The 27,264-nt window shown below is 35.5% G+C and overlaps 1 protein-coding gene across 10 annotated transcripts in view; it reads left to right on the top strand.

The window, feature by feature from the left end:
• Positions 1–27,264, top strand: part of BIRC6 (baculoviral IAP repeat containing 6) — a 199,338-nt gene that overhangs the window by 139,622 nt on the left and 32,452 nt on the right. For all 10 annotated transcript variants that reach the window (XR_008426870.2, XM_053924549.1, XM_053924547.1 and 7 more), the window contains exons 58-66: positions 3,581–3,712; positions 4,631–4,798; positions 5,829–6,002; positions 6,957–7,153; positions 9,336–9,636; positions 11,612–11,829; positions 14,982–15,146; positions 16,110–16,272; positions 21,088–21,298. Coding sequence is in view for 9 of the 10 variants with exons in the window: in XM_053924549.1 (XP_053780524.1) it covers positions 3,581–3,712; positions 4,631–4,798; positions 5,829–6,002; positions 6,957–7,153; positions 9,336–9,636; positions 11,612–11,829; positions 14,982–15,146; positions 16,110–16,272; positions 21,088–21,298 (1,729 nt within the window). In the remaining variant the exon portion in view is untranslated. The remainder of the gene's footprint in view (positions 1–3,580; positions 3,713–4,630; positions 4,799–5,828; positions 6,003–6,956; positions 7,154–9,335; positions 9,637–11,611; positions 11,830–14,981; positions 15,147–16,109; positions 16,273–21,087; positions 21,299–27,264) is intronic.

Genomic DNA, 27,264 nt, shown 5'->3' with positions numbered 1-27,264 from the left:
ACCCAACCTTAAAATAAATGATTGGGTGTAAGAGACTGGGAGGTGTTACCATATATAAACGGTAAGTTAAACCGTGGGAGTGGATATGATCTCTGTGAGAAAATAAGGTTGAAAAGACTCTTTTACAGGTTTAGTTAGTGCATCTAATGCAAGTGTGTGCATAAATTTGTAATTCTTTTATTATCTTTTCACAGATTACTCAATAAAATGGTAGAATACTGTATAAACATATATATAACATTTTTTTCTGTTTAAAAATGTCCACTTTATGTGTTACAACTACTTTTCTGATAATTAAATTTTATAAACTTTAAAAAATATATTGATTAGAGAGAGGGAAACATCAGTTTGTTGTTGCACTTATTTATGCATTCTTTGGTTGAGTCTTGCATGTGCCGTGACCGGGGATCGAACCAACAACCTTGATATGTCAGTTTGACACTAACCAACTGAGCACCTGGCCAGGGCCAGATTTTACAGACTTTTTTTTGACAGATCCCTGAAATTGTCCCTTCTATGATGAAGAAAAAAATAGAAATTAAATAAAGGGAGGAAGACGTGGGGAAGAGTTCTGAAATTCAATTATTGAGATTTCATTATGGTTAACTTGATAATGGAAAAGCTTAGATTCTATATTGTGAAGTGATTGGAAATTTAACATGCTTTGTTTATCTTTGTGTAAAAGAAAGCTTTTTCTAAAATGTCATATTCTATTATTTAGATTACTTTATAGCTAAGGTCTCTTTGTTACCTAAAAATTAAAAAAAATAAACTTATTGCTTTGGGGACACTATGTCCTAGTACAAAGTCCAACCAAGAGTCCTTTTGAGCAAACATTTAAAAAAAATGCTAAATTTAACTTCTGTTTACCTATGCTTTGGTCCTGTGAAAGTGTGTTTATGATCTTTGATCTATAGCCAATATATTTTGATACATTTACATGTATGTATATATTTTATCGACATGTATTAAAACAAGTGATCCAAAATTTAATCAGTTATTTTACCTATTTCCTAGAGCTTTTGAGAATACCGCTTTCAAATAATAAAGGCTGTGTGTCAATGTTTTTACTATTATAAGTTTCTACCATTGGTTTTAAGCAATTTGAGTAGTATATTATACCTTAACAGTTTTTTTCATGTTTCTTATTATTATACTTTTTTGACTTTCTTGAATCTGTGTGTTTATACATTTTATCAAATTTGGACATTTTTGACCTTTGTTTTCTCTCCACTCGTTTCTCTCCCCTCCTTTGGTGATTCCATTTCCAATTTATTAGGCCTCTTGAAGTTGCTCACAGCTCCCTGAGGCTTTGTTTCATTTTTTCCCTATGTTTTAAAATTTGGGATAATTTAAATCATGCACTATGATTTACAGGGACACATTGTGCCTTGCAAACTGCGTCCAGCTGCATTTGTCTTCCTGGTGACCCAACTCTGTATGCTCACCTTAGGTGACATCTGGGTTGCGCTGAGCGGTGCCCTGGGAAACCCTGCAGGCCATGAGCTGCAGCGATTCTAGGCTTCCTCTCATGTGATTTCCCTCACGTGCTATCACTGCCCCGCCTTCCTGATTCCCAGGGTCTGAAAACTATTATTTCATGTATCTTCTAAATTTCTAGTTATTTCAGGTGAGAGAATAAATCTGGTCTTTATTTTATCTTGGCCAGAATGGAAATGCAAACCAGAACAATTTTAAAGAGAAAGTGAGAAACCTTTTCTTTTTTTTTTAAGTATGTTTTATTGATTATACTATTACAGTTGTCCCATTTTTTTCCTTCCTTTTATCCCCCTCTGCCCTGAACTCTCCTTTCCTCTAGCATCCCCCTCCCCCCCGTTAGTTCATGTCCATGGGTCATACATGTAAGTTCTGCGGCTTATCCATTTCTTATACTATTGTTAACATCCACCTGTCTATTTTGTACCTGCCAGTTATGCTTCTTATCTCCATTTCTGTCATTCGGTTCCTGTTCTAGTTGTTTGCTTGGTTTGTTTTTGTTTTCTTAGTGGTACCTTTTAATTTTGTGAGTGGGATAACATTATATAAATTCTAATCACCTAATTATCTTTACATGTTTTCCTGTTTGATCATGCTTTGTTAATTGTGTGAGTTTTAATTACTTAAGTATTACGTTCTGCCTTGTGTAACTATTTTTTTTACTGTTTATGCCATTACAGTTGTCTCTGCTTTTTCTGTCTTTGTCCATGTCCACCCAGCTGCACCCCCTTCCCTTCATCAGTCAGTCCCCATATCGTTGGCCATGTCCATGGGTCATGCATAAATGTTCTTAGGCTGATCCCTTTGCCACCTTTCATTCAGTACCCCCACACCTCTGACAGCTGTCATTCTGTTGCTTCTATCTACGCTTCTGTGTCTATTTCGTTTGCTGGTTTATTTTGTTCTTTAGATTCCATGTGTAAGTGAGAGCATGTGGTATTTGTCTTTCTCCCTGACTGGCTTAATTCACTTAGCATAGTATTTGTGTAACTGTTTTTGCCACTTTGGGTTGCTTGGTGGTTTTTGAATGAAAATAAAATATTGTTGTATTATATATTTATTATTTATAGTGTTTTTTAATTTCACAAAATTTTTTAATTTCACAAAAGCAGAACCTGTCTAAAGACAATCTGCAGTTAGGAAGAATCTCTAAAAATTGAGATTACTGGACATTTTCAGATACTTAAACCTGTAAAATAGGGAAATAATACAAAAGATGCTATTTTATCCTGTGACCATTTTGCCTTTCTAAACGTTATAATAAGTCATTGGATCATAATTATGTTAAGTTAGAAGAGTAAAAAGAGAATTTATATTAACCATATCAACTTAGTGAAAAACATTTCTAATACCATAAAAGTTCATTGAGCTATTTGGGTTTCTTACAGGTTAAATCATATCATTTATGTATGGTCTCCATTTTTTTCATGGCTTTCAATAGTGTGCCATATTCCAGTGTAATGAAAGAAAATATTAATTCATAGAGTAATAACTACCTATGAAAGTACTTAGATGTCGTTTTTAAAGTACATTACATTGTCATGCGAGATTTCTAACTAAATAAAAATAGCAAAACAGGAAGTCTCTGTTAATGGCATTTGTTTCATTGAGCTCTGCTGCAGAGTAACGACGAGTCTCATGGGAGGCTGTGGCAGGAGCTTCAGTTACGTGTTTGCCCTTTATAGGTTTGCAGTGACCTTGCTAAGGCTGTTTCCTTGTTTGAAAATAATATTTTTTCTCGATATGCATGTTGTGCGGAACAAAGTAGATTTAGGTGGCAGGCAGATTGAATTATACCGAAAAGAAAGCAAATTTTCATGGTAATGGTTTTCATTGGCTCTGTAAGTAATATGTGTATTTTCTAGAGATTGGATTTTCAGCAGGCTGGCCTAAGAACCGTGGTGAGGCCCTTTCATCGATATCAGCAAGGGCAGAATATCAGACTGTGTCTCATATTTCTTCTACATCCATTTACCTATAAGTAGTGATAGTAAATCTTATATAATCTCCCTTTGAGATGTTTATCATTTCCCTTCTTAACAACTTGGAAAAGCAGTGCATTTTACATAATATTTTCTTACAGATACACCAAGTATCACTGCTAAACTAATTAGTGAACAAAAAGATGACAAAGAAAAGAAAAACCATGAAGAGAAAGAAAAAGTTAAGGCAGAAAATGGATTTCAGGACAACTATAGTGTTGTTGTCGCTTCAGGTATGCTTTCTGTTTTTTATAATTTTGATTTTCTCTGGGTTTCTAGACAGTATAACAATTTATAGGAACTTCATGTAATATAAAGTATCAATGCAAATAGCTGACTTATAATGATGCCTTAATGCTAAGTATAAAAGTATTACACCCAAAATCTGTTTCTCTTTGGCAGTGGAATCACTAAACTTACTTTATGTCCAAAGCTTACAGTATGTCATCAGATACTGGATGTATGAGAATAGTTTAGATACTGCACTTCAGCTTAACAGTGTACAGAGAATTGTACTGTTACAAACCCACTATGTTAAGGAATTTTTGTATAACTTCCTTGTTTTAAAAAAGCAAAAGCAAAATGAAAAAGTATTCACCAGTTGTCATTTATGATGTGTTCATCCCTTACATAAAATTAGAAAATAAAAATAATTGAAAGAACATTGGTTGAAAATGAGTTTTTACTATGAGGTGCAGGATGAAAAAATGGCTAAGAAAACTGGTAATTTGGGAAGATACGTTCCTTGACGCAGGTGCGATGGTTTTCTTTCAGGAGAGAAAGCTCACCGTATTCCTCAGATAGTCGACCTCTGATTCACTTTACTCTGTTCTGCCAGAGAAGAATTAAGGACAGCAGATTTCCTGCACATATTTATACAAACTACTTTCTAGTAAATGGATGCTCATCTGTATCTCATAGAATAGAGTAGTGGACAACATTTTTTACCTTCTTGGAAAATAGTTACAAATGCAGCCAAAATACTTGCGGAGTCTCGTGAAGGGCAAGTAGAATCGGGAGATCAGATGTTAAGTTAGAAGAAACATTTCTACATTTTGGTTAGGAATGTGGTGCTTTATTAAAATATAGAAATACACTTTTACTTCATTAATGTGTTGACTACGTAGAATCTTACTGATTTTTACCTTTAGGGCTGAAATCCCAGTCTAAGCGTGCCGTGTCGGTTACACCGCCTCGCCCCCCATCCCGGAGAGGGAGGACAGTGCCTGATAAAATGGGAAGTTCTTCCTCAGCAGCAGAGACGGCCAACAAAATCATCACTGTCCCAGTGTTTCACCTGTTCCACAAGCTGTTGGCAGGTAATGTCCATAATGCTAAAACACCTCGGAAATTGTAAGACTCTCACAATTACATAAATCACATGTGTGACCACCAGTATCACACTTAAGCAGGTGCTGTCGATGAGATAAATGAATTACTGACTTCGTTCATGCAGTTCCAAGAGAAGTGAGGAACATACCCCCTTTAACACTGTAATATTGCATGTTTATGCTTTCCTAGCCTCCTGAGTTTTTGCTGTCAGTGTGCCATGGAGTAATCAGTGATATTAATGTTTTAGAGCATTCACAAGCTATATAGGAAGCATTGTGAGGCAAATTTTAAATAGTTAATTCCAGCAGGAAAGCTCTTAAATGTATCACTGATAGTTAAGCAATATTTTCTGCCCAGCTAAAGCATATTCTTTGACCGATATACTTTGTATTGGTCATGGTGATGTCCATTTATTTTATCTCTGTTTTTGTGCTGTATCATTATGATCACCTTATCAACTGACTAGGAATGGATTTTCTTCCTTAGCTTTACATGGTTGATTTATAGCAGAGGTCAGCAAACTATGGCTGGTGGACTAGATGCCTTTTTCTCGATGATAAAAAAAAAAAAGTTTTATCAAAATAAAGCTAACCCCATTTATTTATGTGTTATTGTCCACAGCTGATTTCCTGCTATAATGATAGAGTTAGTTGTTGCAGCAGAGGTTGTATGGCCTCCATAGCTTGATATAGTTATTATTTGGCCTTTTATGAAGACGTTTTGCCAACCACAGATTTATAGGAAGGCCTGTTTCTTCGTTTCTATTTCCTGTGCCTCAAAAGATCTTGGTGGGATTGGTCAGCGACTAACTCCCACAGACACCATTTATTGTTCACGTACGTCAGAAGTAGATTTTAAGTTTCGTAAACGTCCCATGGGTTGATGTTAAATTGTTCTGAATTTGGAGTTAGAATCAAATTCCTGCCTGTAATTGAGTAAAAGCATTAAGTAATTGAGTAAATTGAATCATAAATGTCTCCTTGGATTCCAGGTTTAACTTAGCTCTGTCACTTTTAGGCCAGCCCTTGCCTCCTGAAATGACCCTCGCTCAACTGTTGACTCTCCTGTATGACCGGAAACTTCCTCAAGGTTACCGTTCAATAGATCTGACTGTTAAATTGGGGTCAAGAGTTATCACAGACCCAAGTCTGTCAAAAACAGATTCTTTTAAAAGACTACACCCTGAAAAAGGTAAGTGTATGATACTCCTTCAAAAAGTGCGGTCTGTAATCTGAGGAGGCGGGGATTTCTAGAGCTGGTGACTTAATTTACCTTTGTTTTCCTTCACATCAACTTAACTTAAAGGTATTTTTCTTTATGACTGAGTTACTTGTAAATATAAAAAAATTGCCATTTTTCCATTGGAAATTAATCTTAATTCCTATTATAGCATCACTTATTTTATAAGCACATGTGCTTTAGTTTCTAACATTCCTCCATGAGCCATGTGCATTACCATTTTATAATCCAAGTGAGGATATCAATTCAGTATTTTCAGTTTTCTGATAACATAAAGTGATATTTCATGCTCATAAACATTATTCCCATGAAAGTTCAATATTTAATTATTATTAAATACGTAAACCAAAACTAACCTTTTGGTTTGCCTTTGTGAGTGATCCAGAGCTAAACCAATATGGTATAATTTTTAGTTTTCAGTAAGGAGTCTTTGTCGTTACTCAGTTTTTCCTATTTGGAGACTTTCGAGCCTAACACATGCACGTGTTACTGTCTGTGGTGAGTCTCTGAGGACTTGCTTAATTTCACGTGGAGTGTAGCTCACCACTGTGCCCTACGGGACGCTGCTTCTCAGTGTGGTTATAAACTACCTACAGACCATCAAAATATGCAGATTCTTATTCAGTAGGTCTAGGATGGGACCTGAGATTCTGTACGTCAAAAGCTTTCAGGCAGTGCCAGAGATACTGGCCTCTGGACCATACTTTTAATAGCAAAGCTATTGGAGGCAACATCAGAGGCCATTTAAACATTTTTGTCTCATCTAACCTTAATATAGATACATGTGAACCACTTAAGATGCTTATGCTCTTTTGTTGATGAGAGAGATGACAACAATAATATCTGCTCTGTAAATGAAGTAGTAGTATAAAAACATTCTTTCTTACCTTTTTTATTTGATTCTAGATCATGGAGATTTACTTGGTAGCTGTCCAGAAGATGAGGCTCTCAGTCCAAGTGATGAATGTATGGATGGGATATTGGACGAGTCTTTGCTTGAAACCTGTCCCATTCAGTCACCGTTACAAGTGTTTGCAGGAATGGGTGGCCTGGCTCTTATTGCAGAAAGACTTCCCATGCTCTATCCAGAAGTAATTCAGCAGGTAAGATAGGACCCTAATTGAATACATCATTTCATGGCAAACAAAGCCCTTTCTTCTTTTGTTTTTTCATTTACAAGTTTTTTTTCCAGCTTTATTGAGAAATATTTTTTTAACTTATGTTAACCTGTTGGAAGTACCATTTCACTTAGTCTTTGAGTATTGTATAAGTGTTTGTGTAAATTAATTTGTACCAAAGAAATGAAGACTGAGCATATTTGCCAAACTCATTACACTGTAGCCTTTACGTTGATGATAACAGGTCATCATACTGTAACATTTTGTTTTTGTGCTGCTTTAGGTATGATACTAATTTATGGATATTGCTGCAGATGGGAGAGTAAAATGGTAGTGTACACTTCTGTCCAAGTACAGAATGTCTTTTTGCTTAACTTACATTTTTCTTTCAGGCGCCATTTCTGTTTTAGATAGTTTATAAAACATTACTTTAACCTCTTCACCAGTTCATTAATATTACTGTTATTCTCTTACTAACGGGGGGAGTGTGGTGCATGGTGAGTTGTAAATACAAATTTCTTTGTTGATTAAGGTGGGAAAATTATTCTAATTTCATGTACTTAGTATATTATATGTGCCTGCATCAGTTTGCGAGGGCTGCTGTAACAAATTACCACAAACTGGGTGCTTAAAACACAGAAATTTTTCTCTCAAGGTTTAAGAAGCTGTAACTCTGAAAGCAGGTGTTAACAGAGCCACGCTCTCCGTGATGGCTCTTGAGAAGAATTCCTTTTTGCCTCTTCTGAGCTTCTGGTGGCTGCTGGCAGTTAATGGCGTTCATTGGCTCGTAGCTGCATCACTCCAGTTACTGTGTCCGTTTCACACGGCTGTGTGTGTATCTGTCTCTCCTTTTCAGGACACCAGTCGTTGGATTTAGGGTCTGCCCTAACCCAGTGTGACCTCATTTTAACTTGATTACCTCTGAAAAGATCCTACTTCTGAGTAAGGTCACATTCTCAGGTCCTAGGCTCCTGGGAAAAATTCTAGGATTGGGGCAGGGAATATACTAGATCAACCTGAATACAGAAGCTGGGTTTAAGGGAGTCCTACTGACCAAGTCTGATTCTACTTGGGCATCAAATGAAATAATAGAGTCTTATAACCTATAGAATAACATTAGAATCTATGGAGGAGAGGGGACCAAAAAATAACCCAGAATTTATTTATAAAAAATTGTTCATACATTCTTACATGTTTAAACTTTAGTCACCTTCAAAGTACTCTTCATTTGATGTAGTATGCCTATCAAGACTTTTTTCCGCTGCTCAGAACACTTTTTGAATTCACTGATTTTGATGACCTTTATTGCTTCTGCCATTTTTTGTTTCACCTCTTCCACATCAGCAAAATATTTCCCTTTGAGGACGTTTTTCATCTGGGGAAACAAAAAAACGTCACATAGTCTGATATTGCCATATCAGGTTAATAGGCTGGGTAGGGCACAGGGTTCCTGCTGTTTTTGGTCAAAAACTGCTGAACACTCAGCATAGTTTGGGCAGGTGTGCTTGTAAATCACCCATCGTGAAATGAGCAAACATGTTGAGAGAGTCTTCAAAAAAAATTCACTGAAGCCAAATACAGCCTTTCACAACACCACTAGCTGGTACACTGGTGTAGATGGGTTCCTAGAACACTCACCTAGCAGGGGAAGCCTGTACTACAAGGGGCCTGCCTTCCAGAAGATAATTCCACTTTTTTTGGTCCCCCTTCATATACTGGTATAAAGTAAAAAGTGAATAGATGGGGAAGAAGGGAATGTTTACAGTACAGTGATAACTAATAAATGTAGAAGGAATGATAGAATTAGAAAGTCACTATTTGGCAACCACCATAGTAATTATTGTTTTAGGCAAGAATTACAGAATTACTAGTTGTAACGGATCAATGTTTGGTGAGAAACAAGATGTTTATATAGTCTCAAAGAATCTGTCTACTCATTTATTTACAAAGGATAAAATGGTAACTTTAAACTAGAGATATTTGACAGATACCACCATACTCTTGATATCATGTAACTCCTATGTTTGGAAGCTTTTTATTTTTTTTAAAAAAGTCCCTTTATTGATCTTTATACATTTTAAAGAGATAATTTGAAGTGATTAATTTGAACCTGGTATTGAAATACACAAATAATCAAACAAAAATTTTTAAAAAATTTTTCCTTTAGGTGAGTGCCCCAGTTGTAACATCCACCACTCAGGAAAAGCCAAAGGATAGTGATCAGTTTGAATGGGTGACCATTGAACAGTCAGGGGAATTGGTTTATGAAGCACCAGAAACCATCGCAGCTGAACCTCCACCCATCAAGTCAGCAGTACAGACCATGTCTCCTATACCAGCCCATTCTTTGGCTGCTTTTGGATTATTTCTTCGTCTCCCGGGCTATGCTGAAGTGCTACTAAAGGAGAGAAAACATGCCCAGTGCCTTCTTCGATTGGTGTTGGGAGTGACAGATGATGGAGAAGGAAGTAAGTGCCTAGTGTTATTAATGAAACTTAACATAGGTGGGTCATGTAAAGTTTCTCAGATTATTACCTGTTCATCATTTATTTCTTTTGTAGTTAAACTACTACATGATTTGTTGTTGGCAACTTAGTTCCAATAACAAACATAGTAAATCTTTTAAAAATCTTCATTTTCATTTCTTAATTTATTCAAAAGATATTTACTGAGTGCTTTCAAAACGGCTGGGCCTTGGAGGGATTTAGAGATCAATCAAGTATTTACCCTGCCTTCAAAGAGCTAATATTCTCTGGTAATAGCAGTGAGGACTGTGTATGGAAATATAGACTCCGTAGTTACAAAAACCTTGAGATAGATAAAGCATTATAGAGCCTCTCAGGTGTGAGATGACTTACTACTCAGCGAAGTTAATAAAGTGATGTAGCAGTTCTTGTGGGTCCATGAAGGATACAGAGTCAACTGAGGTGGAGATGAGTTATTTCAGAAAGAAAGAATGCTTTCGAGCGGTATTGTATGCTCAGACTTTATGAGAAGTGATAGGTTGGCTGATGAAAATTTGCGTGAAAAAGCAGCACTGAGAGCTCATTTTAGAAGCTGCTATTGGTAGCAGATTATAGAAAGGCTTATAAAGAACTTCAGATTGTATTCTGAATAGCTATGAAGATTTGTTATTAAAACAGTAAAGTAGCGATGTGATGAGAATATTTTTAAAAAATGAATTTGGTAGCAATATTTCGATTAAAGAGAACAGAATGATGAAAATAACAATGTATTTTATACTATACTTTACTCTAGAATAATTATAGAAAACTATGGTGGTTGTTTCCAGTGGACTGATCGTTTAGTTTAATAGAAAGAAACAAAGAAAAATCCCAGTTAGGATAGGCCAGCAAGTAGATTTTCGTTTGGTTTACCTCTGATTCTTCAGTTAATGACCATTAAATTTGAAAATTTATTTATTTTTGTTATTTTAGAGTCAGATGGTTTTGATTAAAGGTGATAACTTTCACATGCCATTTACAAAGAATGTACTGTTGGACTCTGTACTACAAAATATATGTAATTAATAAAACTGAAATTATTCGTAGATCCTGTAACTCTGAAGCTGTCAAATACTCAAAGTATATACTTTTGCTTTTCTATTTTCATATTAATGGGATTCTTCAAAAATGTTGACTGTATTTTAAATGTTTTTGTAACAGTTACAACTTCTACATAACAAATAGTTCTGGTGGTTTGGTTTCATATACAAATTGTATATGCTTATTAGGTCAGGAATTTCTAATTACTTAATCTGATTTTTAAAATTTAAGTGGATAGAATGGTAAGAACCATTGTCTTTTAGAACTCTATTATGAGATGGTAAGTGTAACCCTAAATAGTAAAGATAAAAAAATTGCCTTTGTGTCATTTCGGACTACTTTCAGTGAGTATACAATGAGTGGTTATTAAAAATCATAATTCTGATATCCCTTTTTGCAGTGAGTCTCATCCACTATTTACAAAGCAATGGGTTTTTTTGTTTGTTTTTGCATTTAACCCTTTTCTAGCTATAAAATCTAGTAGAAAGGTATATTGTAAACAAAACAAAATAGTTTTACTTTCATTACCTGTTGTTCATGGTTGAAACTACTTCCAAGGCAAACAATTATTTTCACACTGTTGTAAGAAACTTACAATGTTTTTTTAATTGTTAGATTTTAAATTCTAGTTTATAATAAATTTAACATAGTCTAATTATTATCATATGAATATATTTCTCTTATCAAGTTTATGTGTGTGATGTCTTACAGAGCTTTTCCAGACATTATTTATTATTAAATTTTAAATGATCACTATTATATTTGTGGTATTTGGGTTGTTTTCTAATAAATACGATGGTATAATTTTTATTACATTGTCATTTTTTGTGATCCTGTATAGTTTTCCTTACTGTGTTTTTAAAATGTTTCTAATTTTGACCATATATTTTTACTCTAGGTCACATTCTGCAGTCTCCATCAGCCAACGTGCTTCCAACCCTGCCCTTCCATGTCCTCCGTAGCTTGTTTAGCACTACGCCCCTGACCACCGACGACGGGGTGCTTCTGAGGCGGATGGCCCTGGAGATCGGAGCGCTGCACCTCATCCTCGTCTGTCTCTCTGCCCTGAGCCACCACGCTCCGCGAGTTCCAAACTCCAGCCTCAATCAAGCAGAGGTGGGTTCAGTTTTCATTCTTTAGATTGTGAAAAACTGAGTTAAATTCACAGAGTACAGAATATAGTTTTTTCTGAAGTAATTAATATTTCAGACACTTGTGTGTTCCTTTTTTGCCCCTAAAGCAAAGAATATTTAAAAGAGAGGCTATGAACTAATTGTTCTCTTTTCTATTAGGCTCTTTCAGAAAACTGTAAGCTAACCTGTCTACTTGAAAAACAAAAATGATTTAATAGCTTAATCAGCTTTTCTAATTACCTGGGATATGCTGAGTTGAACTGTGACTTCTCCTCCTTTTCTTTCTTGAACTTTAAAAAATCATACCATTGAGTGGTAAGTTCTAGCCAATACAGTAAGGCAAGAAGAACAAACATAAAAGAAAAAATAAGCCTCATTATTTCAAAATGATTTTATTGTGCTTAAATTAAAATTCCAAAATAGTTAATGGCATAAGCTGTCTTAATGAGGATACAATATACAGGTACAATAAATAAAAAGAAGTTATTTTTGTACTCTATCAACAACATAAAATGAGCTTATTAATGGTATTTTTAGAATAGCAGCTAAAGCAAAAATTATTCATGAATAAATCTGAAAATATGTGTACAAAGCCTCTATTCATTGACTATGTATTATTTTTAAAAAGAAACACTACTGTAAACTTTTTGCTTAATGAAATGAAATGGAACTGGAAGCACAGAATGGGACACTGTGTTTATGTATATCTGGTAAAGAATTGCATTCAGAATACTTAGAGAACTTCAAAAATGCCAACAGGAAAAGGAAGGAAACCCAATAGGAAAATAGGTGAAAGGCTAGAATGGGCACTTCATTAAAGAGGCCATTTAAATAACCAATAAATGTGAAAAGGTGATCTGTTTCAGTGGTTGTCAGAAAACCAGTAATACGCTACAATTCCACACCCATCAGAATGTGTAAAATGTCAAAAACAACACCACAGATATTGCCCCATCATCATTTGCAGTAATGTAGAGATGGTGGAATGGATGAAATAAATAGTGTAAAAATAATAGAATGGGTAAGTTAATTGTCTACTATGTAATGGAATACTGTACTGTAAGATAATGAGAGAAAACAGAGCCAAGTACATAGCAGTTTTGATTAATGTCACAAGCATAATTAAAATGCCAGGCATACAGGAATATATACAACATGATTCTGCTTATGAACTGTTCAGAACTTAGAGGAAGTGGAACTAGAGGGCCTATGGTTTCAGGCTTAGGTAGTAAAATTATAGAAAGAATAAGGAGTAATGATGATAAACGTCAGGAGGAATGAAGGTATGATAAACAGGAGGCGGTATGAGGCAGTTTCTTACATGCGGTGATCTGATTCTTGGTCTGCATGGTTAAATAAGTGTGTGCGTTTAATTAAACTCGGTCTGTTTGCTTTGTGTTCTTCTTGTGTGTATGTTATACTTCACATTCAGAAAATTTTTTTTAAATGGCTGTTGCCCTGGCTGGTGTGGCTCAGTGGATTGAGTGCTGGCCTGTGAACCAAAAGGTTGCTGGTTCAATTCCCAGTCAGGGCACATGCCTGGGTTGCAGGCCAGGTCCCCAGTTGGGGGTGTGTGAGGGACAACCGATCAGTGTATCTCTGGCACATCCTTCCCTTCCCCTCTCTCTAAAAATAAATAAATAAAATCTTTAAAAAAATAGCTGTTTTTATCAGTAACCTTAATCTACTGGTAATGTTTATATGATAATAACACTTTTATGATTCATTTAACAGTTTGTCTTATAAAATGGGGAAGATGAAATTCCTTAGTCACAAATCCATAAAACTACATAGCAGATCAATTTATGAAAGTATTTATGAAAATACTCTGTTTTAGAAGATGTTCCCACTAAAAGAAACATAAAGCATTGGTACACTATTACATGTAAATTAGTTTTTAAAGTAATACTTAATTGCCAATGTTTTGAGGGTACTGGAGTGCTAAATTTAATGGAAATTCTTTAAAGGGCATTCATTGTTACAGAAATAATATCATAATCCACAAAAATAATAATAAAGGATTGACCTTCACAGAGTTTGAGATTATTTTATAAAACAAATAGGTCTCAGACCATTTTTGTTCTGTCTACACCATTCACATTTTTAATATGTCCTTTATTCCCAATATTTTTCTATATATTATCTTCTAAACAATAAATTAATAATTACTGTTTCTAGAAATAGAAGCAGTCTTGCTCACTGTGATTGAAATCATGTGACACCATTGTAGAATTCTCATGATGTATGTGTGTGTGCCTTTACTAGATTCATCCTAAAAGATCTGGTTCACATCCCTCTTCTTTTCACAGTTTTCTCTATTTAATTTTGAGTCATTGATGCCATTTAAGTCTTTTGTAAAAATGGGGTAAAGCCTTAAGGTGCTTTATCCCATTTTTTCCTAGTAAATATTTTAGACATTGATTTGTTTGTTTATTTAAAATGTTGTGTATTGATTAGAGATGGAGAGAACATTGATTTATTGTTCCACTATTTATGCATTCATTGGTTGATTGTTGTATAGGTGCCCTGACCAGAGATTGAACCTGCCACCTTGATGTATCAGAATGATGCTCTAACCAACTGAGCTACCCAGTCAGGGCCTCTCCCCCACCCCCATTCCACCCTGAAAATAGAAGCATTTGTTCCCCATTTTTCCTCAACTCCTGATAACTACCAACCCATGTTCTGTCTTGGTGTATTTATCCACTCTGGACATTTCGTGTAAATGGAATGGTACAGTATGTTACCTTTGTGCCTGTCTTTCAGCATATGCTTTTGGGGTTCATTCACACAGCACGTATCAGTATTTCACATGGCTGAATAATATGCCATTGTATGTATAGACCGTGATTTGTTCATCCATTCATCCGTTCATGGGTATTTGTTTCTACTTTCTGGCTGTTGTGAATAGTCTTACTGTGAAAATGTGTGTACCTGTATTTGAGTGTCAATTTTTATTTCTTTGGGTATATACCTAGGAGCGGAATTGCTGAGTCACATAGTAATTCTTTGTTTCATTTTTGAGCAGTTTCCAAGTTGTTTTCCAGGGCAGCGGACTATTTATAGTCCTACTGATAAACAGTTTTGAGGATAAGTAAAAACAAGTAGTCATAAATTTTTATGTTTTGTTACAAGCCTCAGGTATCAACCTCTCATAACCCTACATCAACAGAAGAACAGCAGCTATATTGGGCCAAAGGGACTGGCTTTGGGACAGGCTCTACAGCTTCTGGATGGGATGTGGAACAAGCCTTAACTAAACAGAGGCTGGAGGAGGAACACGTTACCTGCCTTCTGCAGGTATATTTGTAAAGTTGATATTGTTGGCGATAATAGTTAAATTATTTTTTGTATTAGTATTGATTTTTAAGTATTGATGAATATCCAACTCATCTTCAGCTACCTTTATAAAACCCATTAGGCTCCCTGCTCTCAGTTCTTTTAGGGTACCACTGGGCAAAGTTTCCTCTTCCCTACTTGTAATTAAATTCCTTCCCTCTCAATTAGCTTCTTTGCTGGGAGGAAATGACAAGAACAAAATTATTCAGTAACTGGAAAATCTACCTGCTTCCAGTCATCTTCTCATCTGAAGTACTGAATCCGTACTCTTAACAACCAATATTATTTATTTGTCTATTTTTATGTATCTTTGTTCCTCATACCGTTCTATGACTTTTCTAGAGCCAGGAAAGTTGAGCTAGTAGAGAAAGTCTTTAATGCCACGGAAATGCGAGGGGAGGCACATTAATGAGATGACAGGCCAGGTCTTTGAGCGTTTGTTGGCTGCAATTCTAGAATGAAAGGGTCCTCTTAGTATAAAATTCGAAGATTCCATCACCCTCAAACTGTAAAGTGAATTTCTTCAATAAAATAAATCAATTGTTACTGAGGTTTTAAGTTTGTGTTCTTAGGTGGATTTCTTCTATATAGTCATATACAGGGTGGGACAAAAGTAGGTTCACAGTTGTGAGTATGTGAACCAGTTTATTCTTGTATTATTATTTATTAATTACTGTATTATTTTCAGTACAAACAACTGTGAACCTACTTTTACCCCACCTGGGGTATAGTGCCTCATCGTGCAAAACACATTCTTCTTTTTTAAAAGTCTAAAGAGAAAAAATGTCTTATTTTAAATGTATACAGTGCAAGAGATTGAGCGAGTTGAAAATAAATACTCTTGGTATTCAGACTAAATATCTGACATAAAATACTTGCTTTTGAAATATGTGAAATTTAAGTCCAGCAATTTTTTTCTTTTAGGTTCTTGCCAGTTACATAAACCCTATGAGCGGTGCGCTAAATGGAGAAGCTCCGTCAGAGAGCAGAGGGCAGAACAGTAATGCCCTTCCTTCTGTGCTTCTAGAGCTGCTCAGCCAGTCCTGCCTCATCCCAGCCATGTCATCCTATCTCAGAAATGATTCAGGTAAATCCCGTTTCAATACTCCTCTGAAATACCTTGTAGGTGAGTCCTTCGGTTTGTTTATTTTGTCATTTTCAATTTAAATAATACGGCTCAGTTTATTTGGTATTCTCCCCCAATATATGTAGGAATGAGTTTCGTGGATTTATTTTTTAAATTATTCTGGAAATATTTAGGTTTTTGGGGGGCGGGACTCTTTTGATACTGTGCAGTTACTTATCCTAGAATATCAAATAAAATAAAGATCTCTTTGTTCTTACTTGGTTTTAGCATATTGGTCAACATGAAATCAGTAACGGAACATAACTCTGGCCAACTATATGTAACAAGTTTATTTTTAGCATACACTTTTAAAACTTATTCTTCAAAGAACTTAATAAACTAAGTCTGAAAGTAAGAGAGTTGTTACAAAAAATTATAAAACACAAATTTGAAGCCATAGCTTCAATGTAGGTAACTGGAACAAATGAAATATATATTTATTAGGATATTTTACTTCTAATATTCTTAAAAAGGAATGATAAAAAAAAAAAACCAAAACCCTTAAAAAGAGAAAGTAATTGTTTCCATGAGAAATTTCTGAGGTAGATAGGAACATCCTCATATAAAGGATATTCTCTTTTTAATTTCTCTCTGTCAACATTGTGGTTTACATAGCCATCCATGTTATTCTGAAAGCTGCATTTTAAACAAGACCTTTTTCTCTAGCTACCAATACATTTATGCTATTTAGTGAGGCTGCAGATACCCCACTGGCCACTAGGTGGAGGTCCTCTTTCTTTGCTCAAATAGATTTCTTAGAAATTCATGAATATGAGTTAAACAAATAGAATGTTACTTCAGAGTTCCTCACCTTGACCTCATCTTACTTCCCTTTTTGAAAATGATATTTTTTTATTTTCTGAAAATTACACCACTGTGCACATTCAATCACTTGACATTGATTTAGTGGAACATAGTAAAAAATTTTATACTAAAGGGTTATAGAATCTCTTATCTTTTTAGTGCTATTTTCATAATATAGAGGTAAATATAAATATTTCAGAGTGAAGGGGAAATTAGAGTTATCTAATTCAATCCCTCTCATTTTATAGGTTAAGAAGGAACAAGTGAGAAAAATGAAATCTAGAGAAATTTATTCATTTGGCCAAGTTTAACTTATTAGCTGTAATATGGCCATTATTAAACTGAAACATTTTCAGATTCAAAGATGAGATATAAATGAATTTTGTCAGTGTTGAAAGAGAAAGGAATGAATGCAATGTCATGGAAGAATGTGGGTTGAAAGAACAAGCACAGGCCTTTTTTATTGGAACGTTATCAAGTATCTGTGAATTTGGCTGGTTGTCTGAGCTAAATGATGGTATATACTCGTAATTAAAATTTTTTATTTTCAAAGTATTGGTTTGGCAGTTCCATAAGCAGCTATAGTGGGATGAAACCCATTACCTCAAGCTTTGTTCTTCCGATTTTACTTATCCTGGACTTTTTTGTCTGGGGTTCTTATTATTAGATCTTATTTTTGCTTATATTCCTCAAAAAGTCAAGATTTCAGTTTTACTGTTTGAGAATAAATTTAATTTTGTTGTTATGGCAAATGTCTTAATTTAATTATGATCACATTCTTTAAATCCAAAAGTTATTTCTAAACTGTGTCTCCAAAGTAAATGTACAATGGGAAACCCATCCTTTTTAGGTCTCAGGGCAGCAAGAGGGCCTATTGTTCCTCGAGGGTTTAGAAATTGTATTAGTGCTCTTTCATGAAAAGATAATGGTTTGATACCAATAGGAATATATAATTTTATCATTTATGAAAATAATTACTTTGCTTAATACACATGCTTGAGAAAAAATGCCATTTCTTTGCATTATTATGATAAAGAATATCAGCAATGAGTGAAAATTTAAAAAGTTTCTTCTGCTAAGTAGAGTTGCCTGCCATTTTGTTTTTAATTCTAAACTGCATTACATACAGTATGGTCTCAGTTTTCTTGAAAATTAGCTGAGGAGTACAAATAAAACTTCAAACATTTTCCTGTATTTAATGACTTATTTCTGTGTGTGATTCAAGAACAAGATACTGTCAGGTCCTTTACTCCATTTCGTTCCTGGTAAGAGAGTACAAAGTGCCAAAAATTTGAGCCTCTTAGTGTCCACTAGGAGTGTGTGGCACATAGGTGCTCGTCAGCAAATGTGAGTTCCTTTTATCTAGACTTCTCAAATTTTTCAAGGACTTCTTATGTGGAAATACCTTTAATACAGAACACATCACTCTGTTGAGTAATTATGTGGATAAGTTTTGTGATGGAGGAGAGAGGTTGCTTAACTCACATTTTGGATGGGTTACCAGTTGATTTGATTTGTATATAGATTTGTAAGGGTAAAATATCTGCAACACATCGGCGACACCTTCCTTCATTTCTCCAAATAGAGTGACTCTTCCCTTCCTGTTAGTTGCCAGTGTACCTAATGCTGATATTTTCACTTCTCACGTTGTGGTCCAATTATACTATAAACTTTCTTAATAAAATCCCATCTAACCTGCCAGGTTAACCATAACTCTCCGTTTCTTTTGTAAGCAACTTCATGTGCGCCATATATATTTCACGTATATGTTTATGTTTCTTTTCCAACTGATTGGAAGCCTATTAAGAGTTAGTTCTGTTTGTTTTAAAATTTACTTATGCCAGATGTATTGCCATTACATAATTAAATGTACACAGACTAGATGTTTATATGCTTAATTAGTGGAATGCTTTTAAAAAGACCCATAGGAAAGGAATTGGCTGAAATAGTCATTGAACTGGGTTTACATTGAGAAACGCTGGAAGATTGCATGTGTATACACACCCACATTTTCTTAAATCCCGGTGGACTACCCTTCCAGCTGGTTGAGCAAATGAGCAAGTATGTAAACACCATTTATACTTTACTACTTGGCTGGAAATTTTTGGCCCTTTATTAGCTGTGCTTCCACGTAGTTCATTCTTTTGAGCTAGTGGCTGACTTACCTGCCACCTTCAGCCAAAGTTCAGCATGTCTAGGGTTGACGTGAATCCCCCAAATAATTGTTGGCTGAGTAATAAGGCTCAGTGAAGGAGCATAAATTCAAAAGTTAAATATTGGTAAAATTGAGCAGAGATGAAAATTTTATATGAATCATTAGATACAGAAATCATTTTTATGAATGTATTTGTATAAAACTCATTGATGTTTTCCTTACATCACTTATATATGATGGAATTATTGCTAATTATGTATTAAATTTATAGCTCTGTAGTAAAACAACTTCTAAAACATTAATAGACAAGTATGCACACTAAGGGATCTTTTTGGTAATCTTTCTGCAAAGATTTAATGGAACCGTATTTCATTTTGAAATATATAGTATCAAAGAATAGTTTTTATTTAGTTTACTTATTGAGTTACATTTTACTGAGAATTTAAAATTATTCTAGGTGAAAAAATTATTTTACTCTACCCAATGTTGAATTCAGCCCTTAAAAAAAAACCATTTTGTTTATGTATGATTTCTATAATAAGCCATTATTAGATAAAGACTAAAAAATTGAACTGTCTTTTGAATAAATTAGTTTACCAGGCAAATATTTTTGAAACACATATTAACCACATTAATGGTAGGATACTGGTTACAAATAATTATGGATTGAATTTCAGTATTTAATTACCTGAAAGGATTTAATTTACAGAGTAATAATTTAGGATCTTTGACTGTTTTGTTTCCGTAGGGTAATTACTATATTTTCAAGTTAGGCGAAGTAAAATGGATAAATTCTTTAATTGAAAATTAAATATTTGAAAAATGAATGTATTTGATTTTGACACTAGGTATTTAGGCCACTCAAATTAATGTTCCATAAACATATTGTTTTATTAGATTGTGTTGAGGGTATTTTTTAAAGTTGTTTGTTTGTTTGTTTATAGAGGGGAAGGGAGGGAGAAAGAGAGGGAGAGAAACATCCTTTGGTTGTCTCTTGTGCATGTCCCAACTGGGAACCAAACTTAAAACCCAGGCATGTACCTTGGCCAGGAATCGAACCGGCAACCTTTCACTTTGTGGGATAGTGCTCAACCAACTGAGCCACAGTGGTCAGGGTGTGGTATTTATTCTTAGGTGTGTGTGGCATTAAGAAAAAAATGTCATTTGACTGTAGCTTATAATTAAAAGTTAGCATAGTCAACTTTTTTTCTGAGTTGTTTTCTTGAAACACACTATTGATAAACTGTGGTCATGTTACTGCTTTATTTGGGATACAGTGGCACATCTTTTCAATTTTTAAAATGTATTTCCACTTGTCTTGGCTGGTGTGGCTCAGTTGGTTGGAGTCTCATACAGCAACAGTTTGGGGGTTCGATTCCGTCCGGGCATGTACCTAGGTTGTGGGTTCGGGTGGGTACAGGAGGCAACCAATCAGTGTTTCTCTTCCCACCCCCTCTCTTCCACCCGCTTTTTATCTCTCTGGAATCAATGACTATATCCTCAGGTGAGGATTAAGAAAATATATGTATTTTTCCAATTCATATTAATACATATATTTACTGCCATAGTGTACTATCTGAGCTATTTAATCATTGCTAGATAGTTACTTAATTCTTGCTCTCTCCCCAACACTATGTCTTATTTACATTTTGTTTATGCCTATTATTTATGCACTGGTGCTTTGTAAACATCTGTATTAGTCCACTTACCAACTAATCAGTTTCTCTTAAGATTAAAGTAGAAGTTCTGTTGCTGTGGGCCGACTGTTATGTTGCACTCGTTCTCCTTATGCTTTTTGCCCCTCTTCCTTTTTACAGTTCTTGACATGGCAAGACATGTGCCACTCTATCGAGCTCTGCTGGAATTGCTCCGAGCCATTGCCTCTTGTACGTCCATGGTGCCCCTGTTGTTGCCCCTTTCGACAGAGAATGGGGAAGAGGAAGAAGAGCAGTCAGAGTGTCAAACTTCTGTTGGTACATTATTAGCCAAAATGAAGACCTGTGTCGATACCTACACCAACCGTTTAAGGTACTATATTCATTTCTCTTGTCCTTACCTCTTTTTTTATATAGCTTTCGAGGGTGTTCTAAATGATACATACTAATTAAACACAAATACACCAACACAGTATGTAAAACTCCACAGAAAAAATATCCACTGAATCCTGCACTCAGAAACGTTACATTTGTGTCTGCTTATCTAACATCTCCCTATGTAATGTTATTGCTGTAGGTATGGCGTTCTTCTTAAATACTGGCACATTACACCTGTTACCCAGATAGGTGCAAGTTTTACCCAGTGTCAAAGTCAAAGACGCCTTTCAGTGTCAGTAAATACGTGTGGCTGACATTGTCCTTAATACTTCTTACTACGCGTCATATTTAGATGCTGTGTTTTTACATAACCATTTATTAGTTGACACTTGGGTTATATTCAGTGTACCCCGACCTCAGGCACACATCTTTTGGGACTTGTACAAATCTGCAAAGTGAATTCATAGAAGTAGAATTCTTGGACCATGTATGGGTTACTCCTATTTCATTTTGATATATATGTTATAATTCATGCTATAACCTTGTAGAATTCAGAGGATTCAGTGTGTCTTGAAGATAGAATAAAGTAAATTGAATTTTTAAATTAATCTCTGGTTTTAGTTTATAGTTCACTGAATTCAGGTGATAAGTTCTGTTGTCAAAAACTCTTAAAAAATAACCTAGTAAAAATTTTCTCTTAGCAGAAGTCTATTTAGTGGTGGTTAGTTTTATTTAAAAATGGCCTAATTCTGATTTTTAAGGCATTTATATTGCCAGTAGAAGTTTATTCCTTTGTCAATGGTCTTTTGAGTCAATTAATATCTTTTCTATCATTGTAATGTATTTGCTCTACCTCTTTCATTTTTAAAAAAACTAAAATTTGAGAAGAATGGTATATGTCAAATAAAGTCAGAGAATTGGTCACTGGAGGAATAGTTTTTGTCAGTCTTTACCTTTCAGAGAGAAGTCAACTGCTCACATAATCCTGACTGTTAGTTTATGTTACTGTCATTATCACTCTAAGAACTAGTGGCTCACTTCCAGACGTAAGAATCATAAGTTAATGACGAGATTAACTAAGAACCAGGTGGTAGAGATATAAAAAGCTGTATGTTTATACTACTCTTTTACCAGGGAATGAAAATGTAAAAGTATGTTTTCTTTGATGGTATGAGATTTATTTCTGTTGCAGAGAAGATGATAGCATTATATTTAATTTCATTCTTTATTGTGGCTAAAATATTTCTCAATGATAACCTAGGCAGCTAGTGTAATTGTATAAAAATAGTGTGGTGTCATAATTGAACTCAAGTTCCTAGTTTTCTAATTGAATTATTGTTTCATTGAGAAATGTCTGATTAAACTTCCCATTCACTGCCCTGGCCATTTGTATTCCTTACTCTGTACAAGAAACATGGTCTTTGACAAAGCAATTAATATAAAATGTACAGAGCTTTAAAGTTGCCCTTGTGTATTTTTAAGGGAAAATTTCCCCTGTATTTATGTGCCTTCTATTTCTGTATTTTGAGTAGTTCATAACTAAAAATTAATGAAACCTTGAGTGTTTTTCCCTAAGGAATATTTTATTTCTTAGACGAAAAATTGTGTAATGATTTGGATTATTGTTATAATTATCTCTGCTTTAAAAAATCACAAATTTGTGGTGTTATAAGTGTCAAATAATGCCATTCAAGTAAGAATAATTTTCCCTATACTGTGTATTTCCTTATGCTGTAATTTCTATTCAAGCCTGCAAAAATGTACTCCTAGTATATTGAGTTCTAAGGTAATTATAGGTTTTTATTGCAGTGCATGGAATTTTTTCACCCAGAGTGCCCTTTTTTTGCTTTTCTTAAATTAATGTATATTCTGTTCAAATAAATATGTAGTATAATTTTTTAAAAGTAAACTTGACTTCTGTATACATGTATTCATTATCATAAAAATTTAACTTCAGGTAGAGGATAACTGAATTACATTTAATTAGAGGTCTTTGTTTTTCTACTTGGTTACCCGGAAAAAATTCTTCTTCACATTCTTTCCTTCTTACTTCAACAAGAAAAAAAAAAATGACACTACAAACTTGTAAATTTTATACCAACAAAACCTGCGTGTAAAGGTCATAGTGACTGTTCAGAGCTCCTTTGTTATTTTAGCTTTACGTTATCCTGTGCAGTAACTATTTCTAATAACAGCTTTATTTTACTGACAAAGAAACACTACTAGTAGCTTTCGGCTCTGGGGACGCCGCTCTCACCATCTGAGGCTCCTGGCCAGGGTCTCTGCTTGTGGCTTTCGTATTAGAATTTGAATGTGCTGGTTAGCTGAGGTCCCTCATGATGTTTGTTGTATGATCCAGCCACTGTTAAGAAAGGAAACCAGCAGAGACATACATGGTATGCCACCCCTACTTTCCTTTTAAGTTTTGGCACTTTGAGAATTCGTTTCTCACCTCACAGAGAGAGGGTAAAATCTATTTTTTCCAGCCTGTGAAGACTTAATATATATATCCCATATTTTCAACATAATAAAACTGATATAAAGTGGACAATTAGTCCAATTTCCTATAGTGTTCATACCCATAGAAATTGGCCTAAGTTCAATTTTAAAGCTGATTCAATGTGTAGAGCTTCCCCCGTCCCCCCACCTGCCTGCCACATTTCCCCAGTCAGATGCGTCTTGTTTATATATCATTTTCTCACAGGGCATGCTTTCCTACTTTACCAGGGTTTGGAGCTACAAGTTTAAAATAATGTGCAGGTGTACCCTGGCTTAGAACAGTCTCACATTAGTTTTGTCTTTGCACTCTTACTAAGAAAGGTAAGGGTGAATAAAGTACACCTATTTAGTATGAGGAGTTTTTCAGAGTAAGACAGAGCGAGTACTAGTGTATATACCCTATTGCCTCATGTTTTTTCCTCTTGTTAACTTACTTCTCATTTGTTACTTACTTTTTAACCAAGCATACACAAAAGGCATGCAATGTTTTCTTCAAATGAGGTTTTAATGTATTTAATTCTTTGGTCATCTTAAAGGAAACAGAGTTGTTATATACTGTATTTTGCCATGTATAAGACACTTCTTTGCCCAAATATTTGAGGGGAAAATAATGATGTGTATGATACATGGCTATAATGATTACATATCACGGGCGGTATAATAATCATGTGTATAATGTGTATAAAAACATGGGTGCACACTGTACACGGGAGCGCACCACACACAGCAAAATACGGTGTTCTGCAGATCTCTAAGTGAGGATTGTGGTTACCTATAATGATTTGCATTAAAATGATTTCTTCTGTGTATGCCTACAATTTTTATCTTTCTTTTTGCCCAAGTATAAAGAACTTGCTTACTTTTGCTGGTGGGAATAACCTAACTGAGATTATCCTATCTTGAGGCCATTGTCTAAAGCTAACTAATCTGGATCTCAAGATTCAAAGAACAAGGATATTTGACTCTCCCCCAAGGCTGAAACCTCCTTTAAGGGGAAGTAGAAGCTATCATTAAGAAGATGAAAAGCCACTGGCCAGTGTGACTCAGTTGGTTGGGCATCACCCTGCAGAGTGACGGGTCACCGGTTTGATTCCCGGTCAGGGCACATTACTGTTTGGTCTCCTGTCAGGGCCTGTGAGAGAGGCAGCCAATCAGTGTTCTTCACCCTCTCTACCTCCTGCCACTCCCCTCTCTCTAAAAATGAATACATAAAGTTTTGAAAAGAAGCTGAAAAGGCAGATCATGACCTTTGCTTTTAGAAATTTATGCATTGGAATTTATGCATTAGAAATTTGTGATTCTTTTCAGATAGGTGATACCTGGTCTGGTCCCAAGAGCATGACTGATGTGTTCACTTAACATCGATGGAATGTTCATGGGAGCCTAGCAAGAGAATCACATCCTTTTTATGAGGGATTGACAAATGGTGGAAGTAGTTAGTAGACAGTTTTATTAGCACAGTTTGTGTATGTTAGAAGTAGAAGGCATTACTGGAGAGTCAGCCCAGATTTGGAGGCCTAAAGATTGAAGTTGACACTTGCTAAATGAAGGAGTAGGGGCTGGTGTACCAGGCTGCAGGAATCACATTGGCAGTGAAAGAAAGCGTCACATATTCAGGGACACCTAAACAAGTTGTGTGCCTGGATGTGGTGTGGGCGGGAGACTGAGGTAAGAGATGAGGCCACGGGGAAGGGGCGGGGGCTAGAAGTTGAAGTGCTGATGAGCCACTGTCAGGTTTTCAGCAGAGACTGAATCTGCCTTATAAAAAGATGCTTGCAGTGCAGCTGAACGGCTGGGGTGAGAGTTGGAACAAGGCAAACCGCCTTGGAAGAGATTTTCGTCCTTTCTGTTTCAATGTTAGAGCTGTGTATCCTGTTTCCTTCCTGCCATTTCTGGGAACTGAGGACCTGAGTGCATTATAGCATTCTTGCTCTTGTATTGTGGACTTAAATAGAAAGTTAGTTTCTAGGTAGAAATACATTCTATGTTCCAGACATTTGACTTAAAAAAGCTAGCGTGCAAATCAGGCTTCACATCACTTATGAACTGCGTTATTCAGCCTGTGTGTTTATACTGGCAACTGCAGGTGTTCCCTGCGGGTCTCCAGTACAGTGCAGGTGCTGCAGCCTAACTGGTTCTTGGAGCACGGTGTCCTCTGGTCACGTTCAAGAACCTGAAGTCTGTAATGCCAGGCAGACGGTTTTCAAGACTCATCCTGCTAGGTTATTGGACTATCATAATGAAAAGATGACAGGAAACTCTCATCTTTGGCTTACCAGAGTTCAGAGTCATTAGCAAAGGCTTGATTCGGGATGACGAGGTGAGACTGCGTAGCGTCCATACATTGCTCTACTGTTTTCTTACAGCTTTTATCCAGCTCAAGTTGTAGATGTGGGAAGCTTGTGTGGTAGTAAGTAGGCTTTAGATAAAACTTTTCTGGAGACTTTTATCTATATTACCATACTTTGCCATGTATAGTGCACACCTTTTTGCCCAAATTTTTGAGGGAAAAATAGGTATGTGCGTTATACATGGGTATTCAATGTGCTCATCGTACACAGCAAAATACAGTATTTTAAGAATTCATCTAAATCTAAAGAGAGTGCTCATATAATAATTGGATTTTATTAATCTGATCAAATAACCCAAACAATTTTCATGATTGAAAACTGAAGGAAAATTTTTTTGGTAGAAATTCCTTATCAGGGTGAGAGCTTCAGTGTTTACAAGGAAGAATTTTCCGATCATATTTCACCTATGCTATTGTGAGAATCTTTCTTTCGATCAACTTACATTTTATTAAAAACCCTTTTATTTAAAGAAGAAATGTCAAACTACTGCTATATCAGAGGAACCAGTGCCTCTTGCCATAAATAGAGATAAGTGTAAACGGAACAAACTAAGCCCTGACTGGTGTGGCTCATTGGGTTGGGCATTGTCCCACAGACCAAAGGGTCGCAGGTTCTATTCCTGGTCAGGCCCCACGCCTGGGTTGTGGGCCAGGTCCCCAGGCAGGGGCCTGCAGGAGGCAGCCTATTGATGTTTCTCTCTCTTTCTCACTCCCTTCCCCTTTCTCTAAAAATAAATAGCCCTGGCTGGTGTGGCTCAGTGGATTGAGTGTTGGTTTGCGATCTTAAGGGTCGCCAGTTCCATTCTCAGTCAGGGCACAGGCCTGGGTTGTGGGCTGGCAAGAAGCAATGAATTAATGTTTCTCTTGTGCATCGAAGTTTTTGTCCCTCTCTTTCTCCCTCCCTTCCCCTCTCTCTCAAAAATAAATGAATAAAATTATAAAAATTAAAAATAAAATCTTTTAAAAAGTGAATAAACTTAAATAAAAATAGTCTCTGACTCTAAACCTGTTTTATGTATTAAAAAGGATGATTTAGCAAATGCTAAAGACCTGCCAAAGGAACCAGCTTTCTCACTGTTCAGTGCAGGTATCTAATAGCACATCTAATTACC

This window comes from Desmodus rotundus, chromosome 5 (assembly GCF_022682495.2).
Source record: "Desmodus rotundus isolate HL8 chromosome 5, HLdesRot8A.1, whole genome shotgun sequence".
Taxonomy (NCBI): Eukaryota; Metazoa; Chordata; class Mammalia; order Chiroptera; family Phyllostomidae; genus Desmodus; species Desmodus rotundus.
This window is presented reverse-complemented; position numbering and strand designations above follow the sequence as displayed.